At 45.1% G+C, this 17,521-nt stretch overlaps 1 protein-coding gene across 1 annotated transcript; it reads left to right on the forward strand.

The window, feature by feature from the left end:
* The first annotated feature begins 7,521 nt into the window (after positions 1–7,521).
* Positions 7,522–15,588, forward strand: LOC135805062 (adiponectin receptor protein 2-like). The gene is made up of 5 exons (XM_065319052.1): positions 7,522–7,940; positions 9,083–9,238; positions 9,929–10,134; positions 11,774–11,949; positions 14,802–15,588. The coding sequence occupies exons 1-5, from the start codon at positions 7,645–7,647 to the stop codon at positions 14,979–14,981; spliced, it is 1,014 nt and encodes a 337-aa protein (XP_065175124.1). The 5' UTR covers positions 7,522–7,644; the 3' UTR covers positions 14,982–15,588.
* The last annotated feature ends 1,933 nt before the right edge of the window (positions 15,589–17,521 follow it).

Below are 17,521 nucleotides of genomic sequence, written 5' to 3' on the forward strand. Positions count from 1 at the left end.
CGTGGCACCAAGGAAAGGCGCATGCATAGATCGATCTGTAGCTGCACGGAAGCTGCGCAGGGCCTTCTCGTGTGGCGCAGCATGTAGCTGAGGCCCTCAGCTTTCGTTTGAGCCCACATACGTCATGATGCGGCAATTTTTTGAACTCACGTACAGTTCGAGTAAAATCGGCAAGGATTTTTCGGGCATTTCACTTGGTTGCACGCATTTGCCATGTAGCTCATCGTCTTCAGCGTCGTATTTCCTTTCGGGATCAGTTGTCCTCGTTCGTCCGACACTTTGCGCATTGCTGCGCAAGGAGAAATAATGCGAGGTGTTATTGGAAGCGAACCGCGACAGGCGTCCTCCCGGCAATAATCCTTGTTCGTCGGAGCCCATGCGCATGGCTGCGCAAGAAGAAATATTGCCAGGTGTTATTGGAGTCGCATCGGAGCAGTCGTCCTCTCCTGCAGGCGACGAGTAGGACAGTATATACTTCGGCGACTGGACCAAGAGAGCTGACATCAAAACGGCCTGCTCGGAACAAATCGTCAGCTGATCAGCAGGTGGCTTCCAGCGACCAAGAAAAGCATTGACGGTGATATTATACCAAGAATCCAGCACACACTCTATGCACAAAATCTCTCATGCTGGAGTTGCTGAAGTTTCAGTAGTCCCAAAAATTTGCAGACGATGTTCTATTGTAATAGTTTGTCATTTCTTTCCGTCAAATACCCGGTAAATTCTAGTTTGCTCAGTCTTCGGCTCATTGTTCTTCCGTACTCATCACCAAGTCAGTACTGTACATGTAGCAACAATGTTTTCTGGCACTGAATTATTGTAGTTACTTTATCTTACCTCAAAGTCTCATCTTATGCTTTTCCGAAGGCTTCTCTGCACTGTTTTCATGCTGTTGCGATGGAGTTGCTATGCTGTTGCTATGGAGTTGCCATGGTGACCATACCCGATATCTTCGTCGGAGCTGCCGGACGGATGAAAAATCCGGAGTTTTTCCAAACCATGCTGTTTCTGCATTCATCTGGTTATTTTGACCTGCTTCCAGCGAGCCTGGTATTTTGCCACTATAGACACTGAAGCAAGTTCTGCCAATTTCTGATATGCTGCTGGTGCCGTCGAAATACTGAAAATGCCGTTATTCAATTCTCCGACTTTGGGTGGCTATATCTCTGTGCTAAGTTATTCTTTTTGCTTCAAATTTTCTGTGGAGTCTTCCTAAACCTATCTGAATCAGATACAAAAAAGAAATACGCGTATTTCTCGTTTTGAAAAAATCGCCTGAAGTGCCTAGTAGTAGTAGTGTATAATCATAATAATAGTAATACTGTAAAAGCCATTGTTCTAACGAGGCGCATATAAAACGATTTCCCAAAATTGACTAGTTTACGTGTACCAAAGGTAACGATTTTCACTCATTCTCAACGCTCAATAGGACAGTATATGTATCGATTTCTGTATAACGATTTCTATTTTAACGACAGATTTCTCCTCGTTAATTCGTTAGAGTTAGCACTTTGGTTTCTCCACTATAAATAAAAGAATACTAAAAGAATACTACACTTCGTTATATATAATGACTTTTACAGTAATGTAGTGTGCCAGTACTAGTACTAGTACACTGTACTAGTGCTAGTACGGCAGTAGTCTGGTACATGTAGTGGCGAAGTGACACGTCACTTATTCGAAGCCTCCTCATATACCAAGTGCAAGTACTGAAGTAGGTACACGTAGGTACAGACATGTTGTTGGTTGCGACAGCATGTAACAAGGTGGAGGACACTGTGTTCGGAAACAGTGACCTTTCTACAACCATCCATGGTTGGTAGAGCATGGGTCAGTTGCGACCATCTGAACCGTATGGGTGTTAGACCCGGTTCTGATCCTCTCTATTCTAGGGGGTTGTTTTAGACTTCTCGTACCCTCAGTCTTGTATTCTGTGATCGCCCCTAGAATAGAGAGGGTCAGAACTGGGTCTGACACCCATACGGTTCAGATGGTTCTAACGGACCTGGGCTCTACCAACCATGGATGGTTGTAGAAAGGTCAGTGTTTCCGAACACGGTGTCCTCCACCTTGTTACATGCTGTCACAACCAACAACTTATTTGAACAAAACAAGGTTTATCTAGTGCCAAGTACTTCAAGTAGGTACAGTCTGTATCGGAGTGACCGGATATAAGAATTTATCACTCTTCTATATCGACCTCCACTAATTCTCGTGATCCTTGACTGGTCCTATATTATCCATATCGCCGCAATATCGACCGCTTATATCGACCGCTTGTATCGACCACTTAGGCATTGTAATCTTTCGACTTTGGAGGGACTTAGAATTTTTCTCTCCACTTCAAAAAGAAAAATTGAAAGAAAGAAGACAAAGGAAGAGAACAAGCAGGATTTGAACTCACAACAGTATGGATCTCAAGCAACCCCTTAGACCACCCAGCCACTGTGCTGCAGATGCTGAACTCTGTTGTTCTTACAGTCTTGTACCCAAAATAGGCAACATCCTATGTACACTATAGTACAAATGCTATACTAAAAAGGTTAAAATAGCTCCTAAAAGTTCAAATTTTGGGGTTATGGCAAAGGAATCGTGATAAATAGGATATTGACCTCGACTTCGGTCTATATGGGAAATATAGGCCTCGTAAAAGACCTCGGCGGACCTCGGTCTTTTACTCGGCCTATATTTCCCATATAGACCTCGTCTTGGTCAATATCCTATACATATCGGCTACAGTGATATTGGTACGAAATATCAAAAGCAAAACGTATTTTATCCAGTAAAAATATCACTATAACCAATATTATCGGATGTAATGATATATCGGATATTATGATGGCAACAAAGAATCAAAACATGCATAACACACTATTATTATTATTATCGGCTATAGTGATAACTTTAAAATACATGACTGTAGCAATAATATCAAACGCCCTATTTTTTTTTACTTTCTTCATGTTGCTTATTTTTATAGTGATACATGTCATGTACATAACAGATTTTTTTAATGGAAATGCGGGCACTGTCAACTATGCAGCATGCTCATTTGTCAAAACGCCAGGCTGGAAGTATTTCCTTGCCTTTCATGTACATGTGTCGATCGGAAAAAAATCGATCGTATCGCATATAGTGATGCATCAGTTATAGTGATAAAATCACGGAAATCAAAAGGGTACGCTATAGCCGATACAGACTGTACAAGATAATCCAATACTAATACAGTACTAGTATTAGATAACCTTGTTTTAGTTCACATATGTTGTTGGTTTGACAGCATGAAACAAGGTGGAGGACACTGTGTTCGGAAACAGTGACCGTACTACAACCATCCATGCATGGTTGGTAGAGCCCCGGTCCGTTGGGATTTTTTAAGTGTGTACGAACATACATGTAGCTACCAAAAATGTGTGATGAAATTGCGGTACATGTAGTAGTTTAAAATTGAAGATTGAGGATGTGGAGGAAATTGTAGAAGAAATTCAAAATTCAAGTTTGTTGAACAGTACGAGATTACGTCACAACAACAACAGTTACATCAACAACATTACTAACATTACTAACGGTTAGTTCTCAGTGGTACTAGTGGGGGACAACCAACGTGTAGTCGGGGTGTTCCGACGTGGTGAAGGCCTACCCATGGCCGTGCCGGGACATCGCCAACCTCGTCTACAGAGAGCACCTTCTCACGACAGTGTCATGGTGGTGACAGTAACTGTTGTCAGCTGACGAGCTGAGAGATGGACGTCATGGGCAGAAGTTGAAAAAACAATTCAGGTTAGAATAGCTACTTATATTTATGACTATCAGGACAACATCCAGGAGCGATCAAAGAATACCCGACTGACGTTAGGAGAAGTCTAAAAACTCCCCTAGCATACTGAGGGTCAGAACTGGGTTCAACACCAAATATTATGGTTCAGATGGTCCCAACGGACCGGGGCTATACCAATCGTAGATATATGGTTGTAGAAAGGTCACTGTTTCCGAACACAGTGTCCTCCACCTTGTTTCATGCTGTCACAACCAACAACAAGTAGGTACAAGTATGTGTACGGTATATACAGAAGCCTTGCTTGGTAGTTTAACATGTTTTTCGATTTTGACAGCATGTTTAATACAAGGCGAGGACGCGTAGTGCTCCTGACTACAACCATAACCCGGTTGGCGCAAGACCGGGACTCTGCCAACCGGGTTATGGTTGTAGTCAGGAGCACTACGCGTCCTCGCCTTGTAACATGCTGTCAAAATCGAAACAAAAGTATGTGTACCCAAGCAGGTACATGTAACCGCTTCCAATACTATAAACCCAAAAAGCTTTGCGATCCTGAAATGTTCGCGATTTTCGCGATGGGTGTGAAGTCGCGAAAGTACGTGGGTTATTCGCGAAAGTATGTGGGTTATTAGTAGAGAGGTTCTGCAAAACGAAAATTCGAACGAAGTTTCGCGACAGTCCTTGCGAAAGTGTGTACGAATTTTTGCACGAACTTTGCGTTCTGCACATTTTCGTAGTTTGCGCGGGCCAAGCGCACGTACACCTTGACCCTATCTCACGAAAGTGTGTACGACAGTTCATTTCGCGTTCCCTGCAAGTTTCGCGTCCAAAGTTGCGAAAGTTCGTGCGAAGTTTCGCACTTCATGACGTAGAACGAAAGTTTGTACGCATTTTCGTTTTGCAGAACCTCTCTATTATTATTCTCGTATCCGTCCCGAATGGGACTCGCGACGGCAGAATTGACTGTGAGCATGTGTGTGTGTGAGAGCACGTGGGTGCGCACACGAAACTGTAGACTCAGTCAATCATCAAATTGACTCCAATGGCAAACGTTTGCAGGCACAAAATAGTCTGTCATCGCAATTCGCGAACTAAAACGGGCAAGCAATCCCGGGTTTACAGCAGTTGAAAACAAAGAAAGGTAACTTTAAAAAACTGAGGCACAAGTTTTGCGCTAGAGTCCAGCAACTACACCTGATCTTGAACAGTCTGACATACACAATTCAGTGCCGTAGTAGTAGTGCCAAAGAGGGTGGACCGTTACATGCGGCAGCACAGAAGCCACTCAGGAAACTGTTTTGACCAGGCCTTTCGTACCATTACTTCTCAAAGTCGTTCCACTGCCGCGGGTTATGTAGAGATGCATTCATGTGTGTGCACTGCACAGCAGGGTAGAGATTGATTATATTAAAGCTTGACGGTTTTAGTGATATACATGCACATGTACATGCACATGTACATGTACCGGGTATACTGTTAGAAGTGACTAGGTCTTTGATTTGATTTTTCCTATGGTTTAGCCGCAATGATTTCACGTCCAACATGGTACTTGAAGTTCAAAGGCAATGCCTATGTGTGGCGTATCACGTACAAAAACCATCTGAAGTCTCTGAGGAAAGCGGATTTGGAAGCAGGAAACCGTAGCAGATCAATAATGTCACAATGGCCCATGGTTTGTGGCTACGTAATGCAGCGAGGCCGTGTGCCGTACCAGACCCCATGTGCATACTCTTGGAGTTATGTACTCTTGCTACTACATGTACGTGTGGGCGACTGATGATTGTATTGAGCTGGAAATCGGAGTTGCCCTGATCTGACTGGCTTGCTTAGCACGTACGCCATGTACAAGCTCTGTAACCATGGTAACACCGCAAAAATGGACCAGCAGTGCTCACCAGGGAGTCGTAAAATTTTACGACTCCCTGGTGCTCACGGCTGCACGGCCAGCGCCCCCGGGCTGCTTGACTTCTCCCCGGATCATTTCAATGTCCGCAACAGTAAACAATCATCATGTAGATTGACTTGTAATGTCTTGTATGTAACATTGCGTAACGGCAACGGCCGTTACGTAAGTCGTTCATGATGTTCACTGTCCACATTTACTTGAAGTAGGACTGTGGATACAGTGCATGCATGCATGAGCTGCCGGCGTGCCCTGTTACCATTGTGCAGGATGGCCGACCGGCGACCGCCGCCGGATACGTGGCATACACCTGTACTGTACATGAAACTCTGGAACGCTGATATTACCTGGTATGTAAATGCTATGTACATTTTACATTGGACATGTACACGTGGCTGTGGCATGAGCAAGTCAGATGCCTTTTTTTAATTATTACAAACCCGGGTCTACCAGGTTTGAGCCCGGGTTTGTACTTCTGTCCCTGCATTATGCATTACAACGCTATGCTTGTCACATGCTACCAAGAGTACATAACCCCATGGGGATATGTACTCTTGGTGCTACTAGTACTACCAAGAGTACATAAACCAGAGTGTGCAACTCGGGATGGTTCCTGTGGGAGCGTAATTCGTGCACTACGTCATTTCTGACGGCATGGTAAGCCACAGGTACGGTGAAAAGTTGCGTAACCAGTCGCGGTGGTGCAGGTCACTGAGTTTGTCCTGGTTTCGGTTTTTTGAGACGGATAGCCTGGTGACTTTACTTGTCGGTGGATGTACGCAGCGTACACAGTCACACAAAACACCGAAATCCTGAAACAGGACGTCTAAAGTCAAGCAAACTTGGCTGATTTCCGGGCTATGAAACATGAAAATTTGAGCTGTACGCAAGTCGCGGCTTGGCTGTTCTCATCAGGGTGACGTAGTGCACGAACTGCGCTGTTTCAGATCTGATATGCACAGACTCAGTCAGTTGCACACTCTGGTTTATGTACTCTTGGTACTGGTGGACCAACGCATATGGCCGATTGGTTTGCAGGCTTGCCTGCGAATCATGAGGTCCCGAGTTCGAGACCCGCGCTGGTAGCAGGGAGCGTGTAAAGACTTTTTACGTGAGTAAAGACTTTTTATGTGTGGTGAACTGCGCCGACACCCACGGTCAACTGGGTACTCACAGCTCGGAGTGAGGGTAACAAGGATGCAGTTTACAGGGTTATGGGCCGTTACACGCCCGATTGGTTGAGAGACTCACCTACTCTCCCCTGACTCACTTGTGAGGTCTGCATTCGCCACTAAGGTGTGCAAGGCATAGGCATAGTGGTGGCCTGCGGAAGCGAAGGCTAGTTTGTGTGTTTCTGAACATTCAAGCGATGCCAACGCGAATCCCGCGAATTATTATTTATTATTGGTACTACCGCGTACCGGTAGGCGGTACATGTTGTACTAGTATGTGTCTCCCTGGAATGCCCGTAGATCTACCACGTGTAGATCTACAACAGTACAACTAGTCAAGAGCTATAACCTGATAACCAATGATAACTGATAGCAAGAGTACATGAAAACCGGTTTTCATGTACTCTTGCTGATAGTGATAACTGTACTACCACATGCTCGTACATCATACACATCATTGTCATCATACATGTGACAAGACATGACAGCTATGTAGTACTCAGTAGTACTAGTAGTACTTGAACTAGTAGTACTGTTCGTAGAGTCTACTGTCACGGGTACGGGTGTGGTAGTACTGAGCTCGCGATACAGTACAGAGTGGCAGAGGTCGAACCATTTACAAAATTTGGTCAACGTTGTTCTGATTTTCTCCAAGGCTGTTAAGTGTTATGTTGCCTGTACCGGCATTGCATTTTATTGGTAGCAAGAGTTCATAAACTCTTATAAACTCTTGGTTGTAGCTGTAGTTGTGAATCCAGCAGCTCCCAAGTCGTGGGCAGGAAAGTAGTTCTATGATGGCCAGGGAAAAATCTTCGCAAGCTGAGGAGGCCACGGGCTCTCCGAATACCGGCGGTGTAAAAAAGTCCAGGTCGCTTGTGCTTGTTCCTTTCGATGCTTTGCCTGACTGGTTGAAAGATAATAATTATCTTCTCACACGGCACCGATCCCCCACGGGCTCCTTTTCTCAATGTGCGAAGAGTATATTTCGGCTGCACACTGAAACTATGAACATTTGGACTCACATTCTCGGCTCTTTGGCTTTCGTGGCACTGGGCGTATTTTGGTACATCGATTTCTACCCATCCAGGTTAGCTCAATGATCAAACTTGGTAACTTACATGTAATAATACGAGGAGTTCATGACCCCCTTGCTCTTGATAATACTAACACAATCATATACAAAATTATGTATACCCTTGGGAACAACGAAATACCATTGCGTACAAAAGTAGATATCTATTGTTGGGATAAAAAAAGGTGTACATGTACATACATGTATGAAATACTGTGGTGGACATGGAAATCCGGTCGCACGTCTAGCGGCCCCAGGGCGCTGGCCATGCAGCCGTAGCACGTATCGCTGTTGCTGGCCGCATCGGATCAACATGGTTGTGCACTGCATGCACCGACTTACGTTCTGTAGGCGCTGAGGGCGCCGGCCCCGGTCAATCGACTGGATTTCCATGTCCGCGACAGTAGATGTTGACGACATTTCTGCGTAGCAATTAATTTTACTGTCCCTTTGGAAAAACGCGGCCAATAATTCAATATTCCGCGGCAAATTCCGCGGGGAAAAGGGAGGTTTTCTGCGGCATTTTCTGTGGTAAAATCAAAAATCTGCGGCACTTTCTGCAAGTTTTTCACCCTCCTTGCATGAAGGAGTACTTTTCACACTAAAGTTTGCAGTCACAAACTGAATGAGAGTGAAGAATCTTGGAGATTTTGCACTCACCTACACTCGCAAGAGCATAATGTGCTCAAACAGATTGCAAAGTAGTTTTTCTGCTGTTTTCTGAGTAGTAATTTTACTAAATTATCCTAAAAAATTCAAATTCCGCGGGCAATAGTGTGGATTCCGTGATTTCCGCGGATGATGGCAATTTCTGCGAAATTTGCCGCGGCCGCGGAATCGCGTTTTTCCAAGGGGACAGATTTTAGTCGAGGGCATACCGTCACATCTAGAGAAGTTGATGCATTCTCGGTCATGTGATGTTGACGGCAAGCTGACAAAGTCACACTAGTACAGTGTATCTGGTTGTCCATGCATTCTTCCAGCCGAATGTACAATGTATCACTTCCTTGGTAAGAAGTGTTGCCAAGCCGAGTATGCTGGTGCCTGAATGTGTATGCAGTGATGAATTGACCCATCCAATTTTTCCTGTGGCGGCATTTTCATCTTGCATTGCTGCTTACTGTGCGGCGTTTATTGCTGTTTATGTTGGCCTGTAGGGAGGATATTCTCCGATTTCATCCTAGCAAGCTGCCATGGCAAGAGCAGTTGTCACATTTGCTGTTTCTCGGCAGTGCAGTCCTTTGTATGGGGTTCTCGGCCATTTTCCACACTGTCTCGGCACACTCAAGTGGAGTAGCGAAGATCTTCAGCAGGTATGTGACCAGTGGCTTCTTCTGACCACTCCAGTCATGTTTCTCACTGAATATTAGTACTCTGAAGACTGCACATGAACCTGAAGTGAAGAGTGTGCCACTCCTGATGGAGTGTTGTCGCGACTCCTTTTCAGAATTACATCCTTCCATGTTATAGCCCAACTCTATCCGTGCATATGAGATGTGAGGTTGACCGCACGCAATGCAGTTCTGTGTGCAGTCATGTGGATTGCATCATGGATATGGCATACTTGGGAGTTGTTTACTCTTGGTGGGGGGGGGGGGGGGCTGCCGTGTATAGGATTTGAGTTGTAAAAACACGCCGCTGACATAGTTGAACCCGCGACACATTCAACTCCATGCCGTCTTGGCAGAATTTAAAGTTGTTATTTAAAGTTGTTATTTCTTGATGTAATTCTCCTCGCACGAGTGATTTACGTGTGTGCTGGGTGGCAATACATCACACGTGTTTCCTTGCACTAGTTTGTTCAGGATCCTATGGGGTTTTGTCCACCACGGCACAGGTCCAGGATACGTCTACAACGCGCACTGCATCAGAAAAAATTAATGTCAACTTAAAAAAATGTGTTGGGATAGAACTGTTAGTGGAGTTGCACACTCTTGGGGATTATGCACCTTGAGCCTTTATGCTACATGTTGTGTGTACTTCTTGTGCTGTTGCATGGCCAGGCTGGACTACAGTGGCATTGCCATACTGATCACGGGCTCCAATATCATGTGGTACTACTATGCGTTCTACTGTCACGATGAAGTGCGCTCGCTCTACACGTACTTCATCGTGATCTTTGGATCTCTGTGCGTGGTCGTTTCCATGTGGAGTAAATTCAGCATGCCCGGCTACCATAGAGTCCGCGGATTTATCTTCCTTGGTCTAGGTGAGTGCGGGCAAAGTGAACCTTTTGCCTGCTCGGATGGGCAGTGAGGGTTTGCAGTCCACCAATAGTACACCAGGGTTCTAGCCAGGTCAAAATAGTAGGGAGGAGGGGGGGGGGGGGGGGGCATGGGAAACACAGCTACCCCGAAACCCATTTTTCCATGTTCCAAAATTGTCTTGCCGTGCAAAATGCAACATACGGGGCGAACCCCCGACTTCACCCCAGACAAATGTGCTTTTATGAACCCTTTAGTAGTGACTATCGACTGCATTTTCGTAATATGGCCTGAAAAAACACAAAAATCGGAAAATGAGTAGGGGCGGCACTTTTTCACGCCCCCCCCCCCCCCCCCCTTGGCTAGAACCCTGGTACACTGTGGGTACTTCTATCCGCGTAGCACGGGTACCCTATCCAGTATTTTTGACATGGCACGAGTACACTGGTACATGGTATTGTATCAGCGGGATCGGCACAACCGTGTTTGTACAGTGAGTGTGCACTTGCTCCACGTAGAAAACTGTACACAGTAGCCGTACTTCTTACATGCATCATTGCAAAAACGCTGTACTCCAACTACCCGATTAACTTTTTAGGCACAATCTGCTAGTCGACTACCGACTCTTATTACGGGTAGCACTTGACAGGTACCCTCCTACCCGATGGCATCCCTATTACGTATACCGTATTATCTCTAATATAAGCACGGTCCTTTATTTTTTCAATGTACCTCCGCCCCGTGCTATTAATGGAGACGTTCCTTTATTGGAGACTGTTCCATTATTATTTCAACCTCATTTCAGAGGAATGTTACCATGCCAAATTCATGTATGACACACACATTTCAGGGGTTTTTTCGCCGGTACCGATAATGAATTTACACAGTGTGCTTATAATGGAGACTGAGCACTTTATTTTTTGAATGCCGCCCCAAGGTGTTCTATTATTGGAGACGTGCTATTATTGGAGACTGTGCTTATATTAGAGATAATACGGTAATATAATAAATATCGATGAAAGTTACAAGTAAAATGAGCGCACTCATACCACGAGAACAATGGAACAATATGTCAGGATTTGAACGTCGTTTTCGTGGGATAATCATCAGAAATCTACATCACGCTGAGAGTTGGACAACAAAGGAAAGATATTTATGGTACCATAAAGTGAACATTATTAGATCTAAAACTAATACAAGAAACACTTATATTCTAAAGCTTGCACTATTGGAGGCGTGATTACATGAGCAGCGAGCAATGTGAAAGCAAATGTAGATTGGAGAAATGCAGGTGAGAAAAGTACATGTATGCACTATTTAAGCGATCATCAGATAACAGTTTTGAGTTTTCTGATGATCGCTTAGTGCATGAAACTCGGAGTTAAAACACTTTTTCATCCTCTCATTATTGTTTGAACTAGCTCTGCCTTTCGGTATTGAGCACTCTATTGGACTGCCTGGAACCTCTCTGTTTTAAATAATAATAATATACGGTTTCGCATGTCACTCGAAGCATGAGCTAACACATCTGTTGACAGTTTCTCGCCATTGTTTACGGTCATGAGCTTGGGTCTGGGCGTTGCTGGTGGTATGTTCGACATTGTATAGTGGCGTGTTTATTGTGTCCATTGTGTCTTTGTGCAGGCCTAATGTCTCTGGTCCCGGTGTTTCATGTCCTATCCCTGTATGGCTGGACTGTGGCGTGCCACAATGTTGCCATGATGTCACTTATCTACATGGGCATCTCTTACGTTAGTGGCGCCATCATCTACATGCTGCGAGTGCCGGAGCGCTTCTTTCCCGGAAAGTGTGACATCGTGGTGAGTGGAAAGGGCTATCAAATTTCCTATGTGCTGTAATTGTGCCGTTGTTGCTGCCCTGTGTCTTATGTCTCTGTTGGAGGGGGGGGGGGGGGGGGGGGTGTAGGATTCTAGTTTCTAATCGATGTCTATCCTTCCTCTCTGCTGAATTACCAGGGCATTCAGTGCACTGTCACTGAGCTTGTGAGTACAGTCGACCTACCCTTATAACGATATTTGCGTCACACCACGAAATATTGTTATAAGGGTAATATTGTCATAGGGGTAACTGGTTCATTTCATACACATACGTCATAATGCATGGATTTTGTTCATTTTTACACTCTCCATAGCATAAAAACTGACATACATGCACATTATGTGCACAGCAAGGTGCCCACTGGTGCCCCATTGCATTTCGTCATGTCCCAACGACTTATCAAGTGAAGCTTGCCCTACCTGGCCTGGATAGTAGGCTCTACATATTCCCTGCTAGATATTGTTATAAGGCCATCTTTTTTTATATCTATGTTTCGCGTCAGTTCAACTTCCAGAATCATATGCGAGAGGTGGAAAAAAATAAAAAGTTGCAAAATAATAAAAAAGGCTCATCAGAGGTGTATGCACTGTACATAGCACAATAGCTCGTGCATGGTGTACATTCGAAAGAAAAATCGTACATCAAAGCACAACATCTGGGTTATCAGCATGAGTAAATATTCACTTTGGACAGAGGAGGCAACCGTTGGTGCCTATGCTTCGCTGGAATATTGTACTCAGACTTCAGCAGCGGTGCAAAGAGCTCCGGAACGACGCATCCTCTCAGCTTAGGCGATCAATGCGGTCTGGTGTAAGCTCATAGAATATTGCTCCCAGATGCCGAACAAACGATTTACCAACGCTGGCCTAGGCTATAGAGGCCATTTCTGAATCCCAGCTTCGCCGTATGCAACCTGTCCACACTGATGACTCGCACAATCGTACACTCACTGTGCATGTTTAATTTTTTATTTTTTTCCGAAAAAAATCAAAACGTATGCGTGCGGACGACGCGAAACATAGCTATAAAAAATGATGGCCTAAAATGGAAAATGTCGATTGGTCAGCCCATTTTATATCGTTATAGGGGTAATATCGTTATAGCAATATTGTTATAGAGGTAAGGCATTGTATACACAAGTCAATGGAGTGATTTGGTTTGGCAGAAAAATATCGTTATAAGGGTGATATCGTTATAGAGGTTATCGTTATAAGGGTAGGTCGACTGTAATACTGTAATAGTATGTTTCGAATGCAGCAGCGGGGCCGGAAGGTGACTGGAAGGCTTCTGACAGAGTAAACCTGCCGCGCTGGGGTCGAATCTGTTGAAACGGTGTGCAGCTGATTACCGTATTTTCCAGAGTATAAGGGTCGGGTTCCACTGCGGCTCCGCTGCACGTCATCCCCGGCATGAAATGTCATCATTAATACCGTAGTGACTGCGGCTCGGGCTGGTGCAGCTAGGCCGTGGCTCGCCACGAGCTTTCGCTATGCTGCTTGATCGAAAACTGCGAGCCGCGACCTGGGCCAGTTTCCCGTACTTTTGCATTGTTTTATACACGAGATTTTAAAATTTAAAATTTAATTTCGTTGCGCAGACCAGAACACGAGGATTTTTTCGATTTCGCGGGCGCAGGCAGGTAAAACATCATGAAAAAACGTTGAGCACGACCGCGGTACTGCGAATGGCGAGTGTCAGTGGAATCGCACTGCTCCGCTGCATGCAGCCAAGTGCCGCGGAGCCGTAGTGGAACCCAGCCCTTAGCCGCACTTAAAGGGGAAGTTAAGGCAAAAATCAAAATTTCACCAGTTGTAGTCTTCGGGGTGCTGAGTCGAATGGTCTTGGTCCGAGAAAGCTGAGACGCTCCCTTCCTACTTGAATCCCAATCGAACTCGCGCACTTCCACCGAAACTGGGTGACTGCGCCCTACGAGATGGGGATTTGTATGCAAAATGTCACTAAAAGCGCCATTTCGTTCTTATAAAAGCACGGATGACCGCGATTGGCCCATATGTTGTAGTCTTTTGGACGCTGAGTCGACTGGTTTTGGTCCGAAAAGGCTGCGATGCAGCGTTCGCCCCTAATTCCCAATCGAACATGGTTGAACAAGTGGTCACGTGCTCCTGCGTACACCAGTCACCTGGTCACCGTGCCTGCAGGGTACAACTTACAGCCTGTTTTGACCTTTTTTGGGTGCAGTCCTGTCATTCGAGTTGAACCTTGGTGTGAAAGTTGTCGCCTGCTGGCGTGGTGACCAGGTGATTTTGGCACCCAGGAGCACGTGACCGCTTCTTCAACCATGTTCGATTGGGAATAAAGGAGGAACGCTGCATCGCAGCCTTTTCGGACCAAAACCAGTCGACTCGGCGTCCAAAAGAGTACAACATATGGGCCAATCGCGGTCATCCGTGCTTTTATAAGAACGAAATGGCGCTTTTAGTGACATTTTGCATACAAATCCCCATCTCGTAGGGCGCAGTCACCCAGTTTCGGTGGAAGTGCGCGAGTTCGATTGGGATTCAAGTAGGAAGGGAGCGTCTCAGCTTTCTCGGACCAAGACCATTCGACTCAGCACCCCGAAGACTACAACTGGTGAAATTTTAATTTTTGCCTTAACTTCCCCTTTAAAGCTTCAGTAATTCACCCAAAAAAAGTCTTATACTACGATGGTCAAATTAGCGGTGTTATAATCATAGGGAAGATGTCTGCACTTCTTTACAACTACTTACAAGAAACTTGGATGCGGCTTACTGGTATACTCGGTAAAGTACGGTACATGTACATGTATGTGTAATACCTAGCTTGCTGTGTTGTGCCTGTGTCTGCTGTGCAGCTGCATAGTCACACCATCTTTCATATACTGGTGTTCATTGGTTGTCTGCTGACCTATGACTCGATGCACACCATGGCCTTCACACGCTACCTCAAGAATCTACGCGGCTTGACCAGCTGCAACACCATCATTCTGGAGTCGGGATCAGTGCCGCTAGCCGATGCCAAGATGGAGTTATAACTACGTGTAGCTGCTGGCAGGTTCTATTTTCATTAGGACTTACTTGCAAGTGTCATTAGATCTTATCCAGTGCTGGCTTGCAGCCTCCCAGCTGTCCGTGCAAGCGATTGTCACTGTGAGCAATACTTCCCAAGTATGAACATGCTCCCCCCCCCCCCCCCCCTTCCTCACGCTTGCGCCCTGTGTGTCACTGGCGTGCTCTCTTCGGGTAGAGTGTGGTACGGTAAGTGGAGAAAATCCTATCGCGCCCAGCGAGGATCAATTTTCACAGCTTTATTTATTCCGTGTTTTAACGCTTGGGGCTTTCCATGATTGTCATTTTTCAGACTGCCTGTGACGGGAGTGCACGCTGCTGGGATGATTTTTGTATGCATTTAATATTCTTGTTAGGTTTGAGTTACTTGTCAAATTACCCATGCTGACTTTCTTATGAGCAACCCCCCTCTCCCAGCCATCTTAGTGCCATCACTGTTCATAATTATGTGGAAGAAATATGAAATATTCATGTAACTATCATCTTTGGACGTTGGTCCTATTTTTTTAACAAATCTAGTGCTGCTGCTGCTGCTCCTTCATACTCTGTTTGGAATTACTTTCTTAAGGCGCATTCAGACAGGCGTGTTTGGCGTGAACGGGTTCGACGGGACACACGGAGGGTGAACAAGAGTGGCATGTATGATGTATACCGGTACGCACACTCCAAACACCCTAGGGATTTTGTCTAACAAGTAGTAATTATTTGGCTTTCGACTATTTTGTTTCATTTGTTTGTTGCGAGTTAGAGAGAGAGACAGAGAGGCACAATGAAGCGATATCACCGCCACAGGGCCAGGCAAGTATGTGGTTGTAGATCATGTGTGCAACTACCCTCCTCCTCTGGACCAGTCTGGGTGACTTTTGTAGCTGGTCTACATCAAGAGTACATAACCCCGTTGATGCACTCTTGCCTACAGCATGTACCACAGCTTTTCAGCCAGTACAGTACCAGACTACAGTACAGAGCACTTGGTATGTGTGTTGTTACTTGAGCAACTTGAGTTTGAGCAGCGCTCATCTTTATCGAATCTTCAACACCCGTCCCCCATCTCACATACAAGCACATTGTGATTCCATTGGAGCACATGGAATCTAACACTTGTTGCGCTGTACTGAAAGCTAACTTATAATTAGGGCTGAAACGATTATACCAATTACTCGGTAAGCGATCGATAATTCCTTATCAATCAAGTAATCGTTATGTACTTATGTTATAGATTACTCGTTAGGGATTTTGAGTCCAAAAAGTACTGAAAACCCTTGTTTTGTGAAGCTTCAGTCAATTTCCACTGTGAGTATGTAGTTGCCTTGGGCATGGCGCATATTCTGAGGCTGACTTCAAAACTGCATGCCATATTTCGGAGCTACCCCGTCACTAATGCAGATTTTTAGTATTACGAAGGCCTAGCTTTTGGAAACAGAGTGATGTTTGCTCAAAATTCTGACACTATTTGCTAACGATTATAATCGATTAATTGATCGTTAAGCTAAAGAGTAATCGATAGGTGAAATACACGATCGTTTCAGCCCTACTTATAATGTCGACTCCTAGCAAAGAGTTATACCCAAACCGGGTTTGCACACTACTCCCTAAAGCATAACCACAGCTTTCATACATACCAATAAAACAGAGAGGTTCCAGGCTGTCCAAATAGAGTGCTCAATACTGAAAGGCAGAGCTAGTTCAAACTTACTTACAATAGTATACTGTACCTTGTTGTTAGTTTGACAGCATGAAACAAGGTGGAGGACACTGTGTTCGGAAACAGTGACCTTTCTACAACCATTCACGGTTGGTGGAGCCCCGGTCCGTTGGGACCATCTGAACCGTATGGGTGTTGAACCCGGTTCTGACCCTCATTCTGCTAGGGGAGTTTTTAGACTTCTCCTAACGTCAGTCGTGTATTCTTTGATCGCTCCTGGATGTCGTCCTGATACTGTGATAGTCATGTAGCTACTTTAACCTGAATTGTTTTTCTTAAACATCTTTTTCCCATGGCCGCGTCGGGACATCATCAACCTCGTCTACGGAGAGCACCTTCTCATGACAGTGTCATGGTGGTGACAGTGACTGTTGACAGTTGACGAGCTGAGAGAGGGATGCCATGGGCAGAAGTTGGAAGAAGAAAAAAATTAAGAAAAACAATTCAGGTTAAAGTAGCTACATGACTATCACAGTATCAGGACGACATCCAGGAGCGATCAAAGAATACACGACTGACGTTAGGAGAAGTCTAGAAACTCCCCTAGCATAATGAGGGTCAGAACCGGGTTCAACACCCATAATTATGGTTCAGATGGTCCCAACGGACCGGGGCTCTACCAACCGTGGAAGGTTGTAGTAAGGTCACTGTTTCCGAACACAGCGTCCTCCACCTTGTCTCATACTGTCAAACTAACAACATGTGTGAACTATAACAAGGTTTATCTAATACTAGTATTGTACTAGTATAGTATTGGGTTATATAATACCAATACGGCAATAGTATACCTGTAGTGTAATA

The sequence above is a fragment of the Sycon ciliatum genome, chromosome 1, assembly GCF_964019385.1.
Source record: "Sycon ciliatum chromosome 1, ocSycCili1.1, whole genome shotgun sequence".
NCBI lineage: Eukaryota > Metazoa > Porifera > Calcarea > Leucosolenida > Sycettidae > Sycon > Sycon ciliatum.

Coding starts and splice junctions, on each gene's coding strand:
- LOC135805062 (XM_065319052.1), top strand. CDS start 7,645: ATGATGGCCAGGGAAAAATCTTCGCAAGCTGAGGAGGCCACGGGCTCT. Junction 7,941..9,082: donor ATCGATTTCTACCCATCCAG/GTTAGCTCAATG, acceptor GTTGGCCTGTAG/GGAGGATATTCTCCGATTTC. Junction 10,135..11,773: donor ATTTATCTTCCTTGGTCTAG/GTGAGTGCGGGC, acceptor GTCTTTGTGCAG/GCCTAATGTCTCTGGTCCCG.